We start from the raw sequence: 14445 nt of genomic DNA, 5'->3' as shown, positions 1-14445 counted from the left end.
AGAACAACTTCCTTCATGGACCGATTCCAAACATGCACAAAATTCTGAAATCCAGATGTGAAAACAGTAGAAATAATATGACTTCAAGGAGAAAATGGATAGACGATGGTATGAACAGTGTATGTATGGTACCGACAGTAATATCCACAACTGTTTCCACCTTAAAGTCACTACACAATAATATTAAACAATTAGGCCGACACAACAATATTTATGTAATTGTCCAAAACGCCACAACACTAAACAGCACTAGAATAGATGGAAAGCTTTTGTCAATTGAGAAGTCATTACGGGTCTTTTTTTACTCTTCCTCCCGTGCAGGCGCGTGGCCAAGTGGTTAAAGCTTTGGTCTACTGATCTGAAGCTCACTAGTTCGAGTCTCAATTGAGGCAGCGTTTTGTGTTTTTGAGCAAGGCGCTTAACCACACGACAGCGGTGCCAAGCTGTATCGGCCCCTTGCCCTTCCCTTGGACAACATCGGTGGTGTGGAGAGGGGAGAGTTGCAGCATGGGCACTGCCGGTCCTCCATACAATCCTGCCCAGGCCTGCGCCCTGGAAGCCTTCCAAAGGAGCAAATGCATGGTCTCACAATGATTAACGGATGCCTATACCTCCCCCATCCCCGCCAAATATCCAGGGAAATGAGGAAACGTGTTTTTCTCACAAAGTAATATGTCAACTTTAATTATAATCGGACCTTCGGCAGACATTCCCTGGGCAGGTGAACACACCAGGAAGATGATACAAACTCACTGGGTACAGGTGAAGACGAATGTTGAAGTTTGAATATCTGTAAACAGGGACGTTGTCTGCTCAAAGCGTGTTGGCGGACACGCTGGATGCGAACAGTTAAATCTCACTGCGGTGTTGTCCACTCACTGCGAGCACGGAGCGGTCCCGAGCTGGTCTCCGGTGCGCTCAGTGTGAATTCCGCCCGTACTCCTTGTGCCGGCAGTGTTTCCGCTCGGTGCTCCCGTTCCTCTCCGTCCCCGGGAAGCAACGGATATGCCGATCCCTTGTGAGCATTTACACCGGAGGGCCGGATTTGTTATCGATAGACGTGTGGCGGTAACGGCAGCGGAAATGTGGTGAAACATACAAATAGAAGGTGGTTTGAGTTTAATGATCGGTGGGAGGTGGAAGCCGGCGGCTGCAGTTACCGAACAGTCTGTTCCGGATCTGGGTCTCGCTCGGGCTCTCAACCACTCTCGCAGCTGCCTCGTTCACCGATGACCGTCAGTTCTGTCGTGTCGAGATGGGAAACAAAAACTGCCCCAGCCTCTGGGAAGAACTTAGGTAGTTTGTTTGTTAATCAGTTGAATAATTGACGTGAGCGGATATTTCACTGCTCTGATGAACTGCTCTCTGAACTTAGACTGAGTTGCCCCATAAATAAACGTGTTTGTGCAGCAACTTAATATCATCAGCATGTATCCGGTGTGTTGAAATATGTATTCCGAATCGTTGTAACTATTCTGATCCAATCCGGCGATGATGTAATAAAGGAATTCGGCAACTTTTACCGACCACAGGATGATGAAGCTTCCGGAGATGGAGAGAAGTAAGATCACAGACCTCCTCCTGCTCTCCATCTCCGGGTCACTGCGGTTCTCCACCTTGTTATGTCCCCTCAGCCCCTTACGGACGCGACTAGCCACTAAAATGTGTCTGACTGTCAGAGCGTTGAGCAGTAGTATTAACACGAACGGGAGTAATGGCGCTAGAACGGTAGAAAGCCAGCTATATCCCACCCACCCGGTATCCGTATAGTAGCTCGATTTGCGAATGCAGCCCCACGGTATACTGTCAATTACTTTCATAGGTCGATACATGAAGAAATAGGGCACATTTTTACAGAAGAAAAGAACGCCGGTTGTTGTCAAAACAACAGTCGCAGTTTTGCCGGTGCAATATTTTGCTTTCAGCTTCTGGCAACATATGGCGACAAACCGATCAGACGTGAATGTGACGGTGAACCAGACAGAACAATCTGTGGCAGCCCTCAACGGGACATAGTTCACACTGCATATGGTGGTTATGTCCAGAAACGTCCCGGGCAAGTAATAATTAAAAACCCGCCCCAGTATAACCTGAAAGTAGATCCGCCGTTGCCATAGCCACCAGGTAGCGAGTGGTGCAGGTGGAGAGGCCGCACTTTCCGCGAGACAGGATCACAATCGCCACTAAATTCACTGGAGAAACAGCAGAAAGAATGAGTGAATTACTGTCACGCCGCACCACGAGTCTCAGCGCAGAGATGTAATGAAAATAGAGAAAAATCAAAGTTTACAGGAAACGCATTTCTGGGTTTTAACAGGTGTAAATTGGGATTGCAGATGCCTCGTACAAATACATGCTGGGTGAATGGCAATGCGACTCGATCCTGGAAGAGGAGCAGGGTTTGGGAAGGAGGCATTGTAAACGAAATATTGTATGTTCTTTGGTTTGGAGAAATCATTATAAATCTTCAACCATCAGGTTTTTGACATCTATGAAGCTTGGATACCTCGGCGATTTCTCTGCTACGATGTTTGCTAAATTTCCGTCACATATGTTCTGGGATCGCCCCAAGGAGCGAAACCTTTCTCCCTCCGCTTGGGCCTCCCGTTCGCATGTCTTCGGCTGCTCCTCAACCCCCGTTTGACGGAGATCTCTCTTAGCTCGCTTCTTTAAAATACTACAACTAGCTTGACCGTGGTCGATTGCAATCAGGAAGTTCTATTTCCCAATTTTAATGATTCTGTCTGTATTTTGAACATCCAATTTACAAAGGAAAGCCAATGTATGCTTTTCAAAATATTTGCCTCCTTTAGTGGATTTTCCAAAAGTACTGCAGTATCATTGTAAATGCTGCGATGCCTATTGTTCCAGAGCGGAGTATCACATGTACATTACCCCGTCTGGAATGGGTCTTAACTCCCTTTTCACTACATGCATTGTTGGACGCGGCAAAGTCCCTAGTGCACTAAAATGCACACAGACCCTTAATTGCCTTTCTAATCTCACGATTGTTCGGAGTCTAACTCACAAGCGATGTCTACCGTTCTCCTCTGAATCCCGCCGGTGATCCGCTTCCCACATTCCCTTCCAACCTGAAGCAATTTCCTGGAACACAACGCAATACGATAAATCTGAATGTAAAGTATTTTATGCCGTTGATACGGAATATCACCAAGCTGTCCGTAAAGATACCGATCGCGCTGGATTATCGGCGTGTACTTTGACAGAGGCTTTGCACTGATAAATCAAAACTGTCTGTAATGAATCGACAAAATGGATCTATCTTCCGCTCTGCAGCTGTTTCAGCTGCCGGTTTATTTTGAGTCGAGGTCACGGATCAAACTGCAAGGGATCTTCTGAATGAACACAGAGCTTTGTTACAATGTCTGCACCGCACTCACTGATACACCGGTATCACGATGCTGACGGTAACTGAACGACTCCAAAGACCGCGCACACAGAACAGCAAATGTTAGTTCGCCTCTGTCCTTACCAAGGACGCCAATAACGGCAGTGATCAAGAAGTATATCTTTCTCACAAGGAAAAATGTTTCAAGCATGCTGTGTGAGATTCAGCCTGTCTTCCATCTGCCCGCGATCTCGCTGAAGAAACTCTGAGCTGGTGGTCATTCATTTATACTCGCTCCAGCACACTGAATATTCGATACTACACAAGGCCTACGTGTCTTGCAACAGCTGTGGCAAAAATAAACATGAGGTAATTCAATTAAAATCCCATTTGTGATGAGGTAAGGGTAGCTTGACACGAAATTGCAACATCTGAAAGCCGATTCTACGTCGGTGAATGTTGTTGCGAAACACGCTCGGACTCACCTCTTGGTTTCATGATTGTTATAGTTGATCATGTCGTTCATTGGCTCCATGGACATGGACATCATAGACCAATGCTTTATTGTCATTGGCTGATCTGTTTCACTGAGAACTGTTCCGGTGATAGATATTACAATAGTATAATATAAAACAGATTAAGTTGTTTTTATGTCGCTGTATATAGTGAAGGGGCCTAAACTAATATCGCATCCAGGCTTACGAAGATAGTCAACGCACCAAACCGTTCATCGAATGAATTGCAGCACAGACACAGAATGCTGGAGGAAGTGAACAGGTCAGGCAGCATCTGTGGAAGTGTATGAACAGTAATCGCTCTCGCCGAGACCCATTTTCTAATAAATGAACGCGTCGTCGAGCACCTCAGCTACAACGACAAACTATTCCAGTAGCCAACCGTTTCCATTTCCGGTCCGACATGGTTATAGCCCCCTATTCTGCCACGATATGGCCACTCTCACACTGGAGGAGTAACACCTTTTATTCCGTCAAATAACCTCCAATCTTATGGCATGGACATGGAAATCTCCATCTTCCGAAATTTCTCCCTTCCCTCTTCTGCATTTCTGCACGCTGGATTCCTACTCTTCTCCTCATCTGTCTGTCATCCACCCCCACCGACCCCCCTACTCATTCCCTTTCTCCCATGATCCACTCTCCTCTCCGATCAGATTCTTTCTTCTCAAGCACTCTGCCTTTTCCGCTAATCACCTTCCAGCCTCTTATTTGATCACCTTTCTCCAACTACACTGCTTCACACATCATCTTCCGGCTTGTCCTCCTCCCGCTCTCCTAACCATTCCTATTCTGGCATCTTCTTCCATCTTACTCCAGTTCTGTGGTAGGTTTGGGCCTGAAACATGAAGGGCCGATTCAGTTCCATAGACGCTGCCGGACCGACAGTGTTCTTCTAGCGTTGGTGCAGCCCGTCACGTGGTAACCCAGCTCCAGTCAAGGTTCGCGCTGGTCTGACGCAAAGTAATTCAATCACCAAGCACACGATCCCTAGACTGGTGAAAATGCTTAAAACGACAGAGCATCTGCATTCATTACATTTGTACCGGCAATGACAATTGTTTTGCAGATGCATAAAGTTGGTAGGGCTGTTGACCGTGAGGTAGGTCGTCGGATTAACATATCTGACGAACTGTCCGGCGCCTTCATTGGAAATATAACTTATATGATTGGTCGTAACGAAATGCTCATGTATTACATGGTCTGAATTGAATAGCATACAAGAAGGGGCTTACACTGTGACTAGATACTCGTTGCAGTAATAAATTAATGGGTCGTGAGTTATGGGATTAATTTCATTGGATCGGCACTGAACGGCAGATCGGGGTCAATATTGAGGTGTGTGGTGATATTTGTCCCTGGGTGAGTAGTGCTGGGATACTCACAGAGTGTAGCGGTGTTCTCGTGAGTGCTGATCAGAGTCAGAATCAGAATCCGGTTTATTATCGCCACTATCCCGCCTGTCAAAATCTTTGCTTTGGGCCCTTTTCCTTTGTCATTATTTCGGAACTGTAAAGTTGGAAATAATCTTGCTTAAAGATCTGCGTCATCTTTAACTTTATGTCTGTTCGAAGCAGGTCATCTTCTACTCTCTTAGCTGTTCACAGTATCAGAAATTTTGTCCCGGGGTGCCTGGACTTTTGCATGCCACTGCAATTGCACTTCCCTCAACTCATTGCTTTAGAAACTAAAACAGAGTTGTGTGGAGATAATGGATCGAGGCTGAAGGGTCTGTGGGTAGATAAAGGGACCGTATGTTTCGAGGTCTGACGCTGTCTCTTGGCGGTAGTGGGCCAGGCTTCTTAGTTTGGAGACTGACAAGAACAGTGGGGAGAGAGAGAGGGGCAGTGGAATTAGTTTGGGGACTGTCGTGCGCCTGTCGGAAGAGAGTGGAACCGTGGGATCAGTCCAGGGACAGACACGGTCTGTGTGGTGAGACTGGGGCAGGGTAATTAGTTCGAAAACTGAATCGGACTGCAGAGCGAGAGAGGGGCAGTGGAATTAATTTGGGGACTGACGTGGGCCTTTGGAAAGAGAACGGGGACGTGGGATTAATCTGGGGATTGACACAGGCTGTGTGGAGAAAGTGGGACAGTGTGATTAGCTCGGTGACTGGCACGGACTGTGGCGAGAGCGAGGGACAGGGTGATGAGTTCGAGGTTTTACACGAGCTGTAGGGAAAGAGTGGGGCAATGAGTTTGGAGACTGACACAGGTCTGTGGGATAAGTATGGGTTCCCTGTTTATAAATGGAAGCTGCTGGAACAGAGTAAATCACAATAAAATATTAATATTATCATATTTTACACACGTCTTCTGTTTGTGTTATTCCATAAACAGTTAAAGACATCAAGAAGAGGTCAGAGGTCGGAGGATGGAAGAGAAGGTATCGTGGAGATGGGAAGAAGTGCAGTGGAAGGATGTGAACTGTGACAAAGTGGCAGGTGCGCATGTGGCTGTTCGATAGAGCGGGGTGTGTATCGATTGGGCCTCTTGCCCGTCGGAGGTGCTGTATTGGCGCGGGCTTTCGAGAGTCCATGTTGTTCGTCTCGGTGGGTTCGGTTCGTAGCACCGACATTGTTAACTGCCCAGTGTGTCCCTGTACTTACGTGACTCGGTACAAGTGTTTGACCAGACTAATCCGCGCATACGTAACGTGAGGCGGGAGATGTGATCACAGCGGCGGGAGAGAGGGAGGACGGCACAGATTGAGGAAGGGCGATTGGCATTCGCGAAATCGGGTTGGAGAAAGTGATATCACGGAATCGATGTGGGAAGGAGTGAGGTCAAAGAGATGGTGTTGGAGAGGTCAGCGAAGCGGTAAGAGTTGGATGCTTCAAAAGGATTTTTGAATGGATACTCTGCAATCCCAATATGCCCCACGAGACGAAAAGCCCTCCAGCTGCTCGTTGTACATATGTACAGCCTGTTCTCGATCTCACACCACCCACCTCATCCCAGTCGCTCCCTCAAACCCCAGTGTCTATTTCCTTACCCAGTCTTTTTTATCTCCCGACTCTCTGTATCCCCCATCTCTCCCCGACCACCCCCCCCCCATCAGTCTCTAAAACACTTGCTGACCTAGGCACTCACCCGATTCACTCCGCAACCCCGGTCTCTCGCTTCCACGAGTCTCTCTTTCTACCCGCGTCACGGTCCTCTAGAAGACTCTCGCCCCCCAGTCACTCGCTAGGCCCCCATCATCTCTGTCTGCAGTCTCTCTTCGGCACTTCTCTCTCTCTCTCTCTCTACCCCCGTAGTCTCTCTTCCGCACGTCTCTCTCTCTACCTCCGTCTCCACCGCCGTCTGTGTCTCTCTCTTTATCCCGGTCGTTCCCCTTCTGGATCTCTGCCAATTTCCATCCTAACTACGATCTGTCTCCCCATCTGAAATTTCTCACCCCACCCTAGATCTTTTGACTTCCACTGCCTCTAGTCTTTCTCGGCCGCTTTCTTCCCCACCTTTCCCTCTACCTATCTCACTCCTCCGCCCTCCTGTCTCTCTCCTCATCACTCCAAACTCACTCCCAGATTCTGTATTCCCAAGTACCATTCTTTCTCCAGTCTCTCCTCTCCCAGTCTCTCCTTCTCTCTCTGCCCTGCGCATTCCATGTCAGCTTCTCTCTGCCTTCTTTCTCTCACCCCATGCTTCACTCTCTCCCTGGAGTATCTCGTCTCCAACTGTCTCTCCCCGTCTCCCCCTTTATCGCTGCCGAATCTCTCTCCCACTCTCTCGTCTGTATCTCCATCGTTCCTACCTTCCCCACGCTATCTCATTCCACAATCTCCCTCTCTACCCCTTAATGCCTTTCTCAACCCAGTACCTCTCATCCCTTATCTCTCCCATTGCCGGTCCTATTGCCTGTCTCTCTATCTCTCTTCGTCTCGTTCTCCCCAATATTACTCCGCCAAGAGTTATTTTCCCCTCAGATTTATACCCTGCCCCTTCTCCCCCGCTCATCCCGTCTTTTTCCTTCTTTCCTACCGCCGTCTCTTTCCCCTCCCCTATGCACCCCCACCCTCTCTCTACACGTCTTTCTTCCACGGCCACTGTCTTTAGCTCCCCGTTTTTTGCTATCGCACGTCGATCTGATTTCCCACCATAATCTCCGCTCTGTTTCTCTCACCTGCTTCTCTCCCCGTCTGTCCTCCGGAACGTCCCCTTCTCACCCAGTCTCTCTCTTCCTCTTTTTTTTCTCTACCCCCGTCTTTTTTGTTCCTAGTCTCTCTCTCTCTCTCTCTCTCTCTCTCTCTCTCTCTCTCTCTCTCTTCTCTCTCTCTCTCTCTCTCTCTCTCTCTCTCTCTCTCTCTCTCTCTCTCTCTCTCTCTCTCTCTCCCTCTCTCTCTCTCTCTCTCTCTCTCTCTCTCTCACCATTGCACATTGAAAGGGATGGGGTGTTTTGCTCGCATGAAGTCCCGGAGAGATTCAGTGTCAATCAGTGAAGGGGCTGAGGGGTTGTGGACAGAAACGGGAGAAAAGAAGTTCGAGAGGGAGGTAGGGGTAGCATTGACTGTGAGGGGAAAGGAGGAGAATAGGGCAGGAGAAGATGGAGGAGTGAAACTGAGAGATGAGGGTGTGCTGAGGAGCGAGAAGATGGAAAGCGGAGACGGAGAACGTGAGCGTCACCGTGGAGAGGGGAGGCAAGAAGGTGAGGGAGCTACACACATTCAGACAGGGTGTTGGCGGATTTCCATTCCCTCTGTCATGCTAACATTCAATCTTGTAGGGATATCATCTCATCAACGAAAACAGGATTCAACACTCGTTCCAGCTTTTGACATTCTGCTAAGAAGTACACAACACGAAACTAAAATACAATCTCAGCCCAGAAATATGAGGATATTGGCACCACAGATAGACTCGACCCTCCACGGAAGACATCCTCACGATGTGAGCAGACTAGGTGTCGCAAAGAAAGCATTCAACGCCACACTCTAAGTTGGAGACCAACTCCCGGAATCAGAGTTTTTCCTTGGGCAACTCAGATCTGGTGGTGCACAAAAAATATCTAAAATCCACAATAAAAGGCCAACATATTCAAAGCAGTAAATGTACAAAATGCCAAACAGAAACTATACTGCTACAGCTGAATTCAATCTGAGTAGCGACACAAGCGCCATCTAGTTGCAAGAACCATTCCACAAAATCTTGCTTTAAATACTGATCAAACTCATGGAAGGTGCTCTATATTAGTACAAATACTGTCCTGATCCAGTTTTAGAGTGAGAGTCCTACAATTATATGACGACAGATCCATGATGTCCGTTGGGGTATAATATCACAGGATAAACGAGCAAGACAAACGAACTTAATTGATGAAGCCACACCAAATAACACATAATTTACAGAAATCACTAATATCAGAAATATCCTGACTTGAAAGAGGAAATTGAAAGTCTATGGTAGACGAAGGGGGTAAACATTGTCCCAACAGTAACATCTACAACTGGTATCACCCCAAAGACACAACGCGATCGCATTAAACAATTAGGCCTACCCGGCTATATTTATGTAAATCTCCCAAAGGCGACCGTACTAAAGATAGGTGGAATAGTCCGAAAGTTTATAACAATAGAGAAATGAGTGTGATTATTTCTGTTGATATCTGAAGTTTTACCAGCTTTAACTGAGAAAAAGAATCACAATAAATATACGATTGTACTGGAGTGAGTGCAGTGGAGATTCAACATGCAGTTTATTCGGATGGAAAATCATTAGAAATCCGGAAGTGAGGCGACGTTCTCTCCTTGAAGAAGAGTACGCACTGGGTTTTACCAAAGAAATCAGCACAATTATAAGCAGAATGCACTAGATCTGTTGTGTTAAACATTTCTCCATAAAAGGTTTATCTAATACAAAGGACAAGCGCAAGGTTTACTGTAAATTCGTGTGGACCTTTCATTTCCTTGTTTTCATTTCATTCTTCTGCAAACGACTAAAGTAACGAATGAGTTGCATTTCGGCTGACTTGGTCTTTAATGTCCTCTGATCCAAACCCGCTCTCTCATTATCCAAAGGGGTGGGGCTGTGACGAGAGCGGGAATGTTGTGAAAAATATTTGTTTTAAATATATAAGGTATGATGAGATTAAATTTAGGTGGGAGGAGGGGTACGCGAGCTGCGGGAGCTGAAGGGTCCGATCCCGTGCTGTGCCTCTCGGGCTCTAAAACAGTTTTATTCTCGCCACCACCACGTTACCCGATGTCAGCCGGTTCTGTTGTCTCAATATGGAAAACACTGCTACTGACTCTGAGAAGAGCTTAGATATTTTCTTTAGTAGTTAGTTGAATAATTGGTGCGAGTGGATATTTCGCTGCGCTGATGAACTGCTCTCTGAACTTGGACTGAGTTACCCCATAAATAAACGTGTTTGTGCAGCAACTTAATATCATCAGCATGTATCCGGTGTGTTGAAATATGTATTCCGAATCGTTGTAATTATTCTGATCCAACCCGGCAATGATATAATAAAGGAATTCGACAACATTTACCGACCACAAGATGATGAAGCTCCCGGAGATGGTGAGAAGTAAGATCACAGACCTCCTCCTGCTCTCCATCTCCGGGTCACTGCGGTTCTCCGCCTTGCTCTGACCCCTCAGCCCCTTACGGACGCGACTAGTCACCAAAATGTGTCTGACTGTCAGAGCATTGAGCAGTAGTATTAACACGAACGGGAGTAATGGTGTTAGAAGTTTAGAAAGCCATCTGTAGCCCACCCATCCAGGATCCGTAAAGGACCCGGGCTTTGGAATACAGTCCCAGGGGATATTGACAATCACTTTCACAGGACGATACTTAAATAAGTAGGGCACATTTTCAAAACAGAGCAGAACACCGGTTGTTGTCAGAACCACAGCCGCAGTTTTCCCGGTGCAATATTTTGTTTTCTGCTTCTGCCAACAGATGGCTACAAAGCGATCAAATGTAAAGCTGACGGTGAACCAGACAGAACAATCTGTGGCTGCCTCTCCCAGAACAGAGATCATAGTACACACGGGAGTGATGTCCAGGAAAGTTCCGGGGAAGTAATAATAACTGACTCGCCAAAATATGACCGCAAATATGATAGTTAGTAGATCCGCCGTCGCCATGGCTACCAGGTAGCGAGTGGTACAGGTGGAGAGTCCGCACTTTCCCCGGGACAGGATTGCAATCGCCACTAAATTCACTGGAGGAACAACAAGGAAGAATGACTGAATTACTGTCTCGTTTCCCCTTAGGTTTCAAAACAGATATAAGCTGGAAACTGTTAATCTTTGCAGACAACTCATTTCTGGATGTTTAAAAGGTGTAAAGCAGGAGGTGCAGCGGCCGCAAACGCGTGTCTGCTGGGCGAAGATGCACTGTACACTTTAGTGGAAGAAGAGCAGAGTTTGGGAGAGAGGAATTGTCAACTGATCACCGAGGGCGCTTTGAGGAAATCAATATAAATCTCCCACAATCAGGTTTTCCACAGATGTGTAAAACAAGGACACCTCCGCAACTTCCTCAGCAATGGTGATTGCCGCGTTCCCGGCCCCTATGTTCTGGCACCCTAAAATACAACGAAGTTGCTCACTTGCAAACTTCAAATTTCAAAGCAAATCTATTTCCCCCATTGCAACACTTCGACTCCTCCTCGGCTGCCCATTTGTCACCCCCTCCCCACCGGGTGCGCCACTCTTGTCCGGGGTTCCTTCACATGTAGTCAAAGTTTCCGATCAGAAAGCTCCCAATTTCGTGTTTAAAGATTCTGCCTGACCTGCTGATCGCTTCAGGTATTGTGCAGGTTAGTGGCTAAACCATCCAATTTCCAAAGGAAAGACCATGAAATTATATTAAAACATCTGCTTCTTTTAGGGGTTTCTCCAAATTACTGCAGCATTATTCTAATCGCTACGGCGCTTATTTTTCCAGGGCGGAGTATCGCATGTACCTTACCCCGTCTGCCCAATAAAGGACAAAGCCATGTTGGCGCTTCACTCCCTCTTCACCTCATGGGGAATGGGGCGCGGAAGCAACACCTGGTCCACTAGAACACACATACTCCCTTCTATGTACTTTCAAAACTCCCGATGGTTCAGAGTCTCACACGCAACTGATGTCCAGAGTTCTCCCGTCAATCTCACCAGGAAAATCTGTTCCGTTATTTCTACGGCGTAACACCATGTATCCCGCAAAGGTCACAAGCGCAGGATTTACTTTCACAGCGGCTTTGCTTTGACAAATCAAAACTGCCCGCCACGAATCCGCAAAATGAGTCCATGGCTCCCGATCATCCATTCTCCATCTGTTTCAACCTCAAGTTTATTTCAATCGAGGCCACTGATTAAACTGTAAGGAAGTCTCGAACACGGAATTTTGACACCGGCATCACAGCGCTGTCGGTAATAGAACGAGTCCAAAGACCGTGCACACAGAATTAAAAAACCTACTTCGCCTCTGTTCTTACCGGGAACACCAATAACGGCAATGACCATGTACCATATCTTTCTCACACGGAAAAATGTTTCAAGCATGTTGTGTGAGATTCAGCCTGTCTTCCAGCTGCCCGCGATCTCGCTGAAGAAACTCGGAGCTGATGAATCTCCACGGTCATTCATTTATACTCGCTCCAGCACGCTGAATATTCAGATCCACACAAGGCTGACGTGTCTCCCAACAGCTGGGGTAAAAATAAACATGATGTAATTCAAGTAAAATCCCAATGGAAAGCTTGACGGGAAATTGCAAAATCTCAAAGACAGAGAAATGACGATTGGAGAAGTCAGTGAACGTTGTTGTGAAACACTCTCAGGCTCATCTCTCTGTTTCATGATTCTCATTGTTGATTTTGTCTATTTTTGGACTCTGTATCCTTTGTCAACATATGCCAAAGCCGTATTGTTTTTGGTCAGCTCTGTTTCACTCTGGGAACCCGTTGTTTGTACGTTCCTGTAATATTTTTAAGAGCCTTAAACTAATATCACATCCAGGATTAAGAAGATACTGAACGCATGCAATCCGTTAATCAAATTAATTACAAAACATAGCAAATGCTGGAAGAAATCAACGGATTAGGCTGCATCATTGGAAATAAAAAATCTGGCGACATTCCTGGCCGAGACATTTCTTTAAATTGATTTATGCTTCGTCGAGCTCCTCAGCTCCATTAACAAAAGCGGTATTTCCCAGCGGCCATTCCTTTCATTTCCTATCCCCATTCCCGGACGGACGTGTCGGTCCGTAACCGCCCTTTCTGCCACAATGTGATCACCCTCAGGCTGGGCATATTAACGATTTATATTCCGCTTAGGGTACCTCTAATCTTATGACATGAATATGGATATGTCAAACGTTCAGTTTTTTTCCATTCCGCTATCCCTCTCCTCTTCTTTATTTACCCACTCTGGCCTCTTACTCTGCTCCTTGCTTGCCTACGATCTCTCCCTGTTGCCGCTTCTTCCCTGATACACTCCCTGTCCTGTCAGATTCCGTCTTCTCCAGCCCTCAACAATACCAGCCAGCATCACGTGTCTGAACGTAGAGCGACTGTTTCTACTACTTCGGAGCCGGAGGGTCTCCCCGAGGAAATAGGACGTTGACGCACGTCGTTTCTACAGAATGGTTACAGGTAGAATTAAATTAATCGGACCCTTAAAGAGGTTGTCAGAAAAAAACAAGGAAAACTAATAACGAAGAGGACCCCAGCGCTAATGTTTATCTCTCCAATATTTCCACGATTTCTGGAAGAATCGTCAGGATCCTGAAGAAATACCCGATTAATACCACCCACAAAACTGTAAGGAAAGTCGAGGAACTGCTTATGCGGGTCAAACGTGGTTTGGGAACTCTGATCGACTGTATTTTCAGGATTCCATGTGTCGGCCAGTCGGGATGCACGGTGGAAACGCTTATCGAGGAGTACAGAGGGTGCATCCGTTTGGGTTACACAGAGAAATCGGTGGTAAGAGAGTATTGCATTTCCATTAGCCATATGATTGACTTCGACAGCACAAAACTACCGTGCCGCCCTAATGGCTTTTGGTTCGGCCTGATAAACGAAGCCATTGAAATGAACCGGAGGAAACGTTTTTCAACAAAGGCAAAATCGGAACTGGAATTCGATTGTATTCGACAAGGTGGCAGAGCGGAAAACTGATTGGATGAGGATTAACCAATAAGGAGGTCCGGAATACAGGGGTAAAGATATCACGGGGCTAGACATGCCCAGGCATTATCCTTGAAGAAGATGGCAGAAGTTTTCATTGAAACGTCGTTTATAATCGATACCGCTACCCGCTTGATGACACAGGAGAGTTTATTCGCCATATACGTAAGGAAAGCACGGGATTATTTTTAAAACTACTGAAGTCATTTTCTTCCTCAGTGAGGCAGTGTGACCAGTGAATCCCGTGACCTGCAGGTGGATGTGAATGGTAACTAGGTTGGATACTTGGTTGATGGATGGGTACGACTCGCTGCTCAGGCTTCCAGGCTGTGAATGCGCTGATGAAGATGAAATTAGCAAAGGAAGAGATTTGCACGATTGAGTGTGGAGAACATCACTGTAGTTCACAGGAGGACATCGCCACGGAAAGAAAACCATCCGGTCCCCTCA

General features: G+C 46.7%; 1 protein-coding gene across 1 annotated transcript; it reads right to left on the bottom strand.

The window, feature by feature from the left end:
- Positions 1 to 3028: 3028 nt before the first annotated feature.
- LOC132386837 (probable G-protein coupled receptor 139) lies at positions 3029 to 12432 on the bottom strand (the record flags this gene model as incomplete). Its single annotated transcript, XM_059959180.1, has 3 exons — positions 12298 to 12432; positions 10203 to 11034; positions 3029 to 3105 (listed from the first exon to the last, which is right to left on the bottom strand). Coding segments are annotated over exons 1-3 (976 nt in total), but the record flags the coding sequence as incomplete, so codon positions are not given.
- Positions 12433 to 14445: the final 2013 nt, after the last annotated feature.

The sequence above is a fragment of the Hypanus sabinus genome, unplaced genomic scaffold, assembly GCF_030144855.1.
Source record: "Hypanus sabinus isolate sHypSab1 unplaced genomic scaffold, sHypSab1.hap1 scaffold_1338, whole genome shotgun sequence".
NCBI classification, from domain to species: Eukaryota; Metazoa; Chordata; class Chondrichthyes; order Myliobatiformes; family Dasyatidae; genus Hypanus; species Hypanus sabinus.
This window is presented reverse-complemented; position numbering and strand designations above follow the sequence as displayed.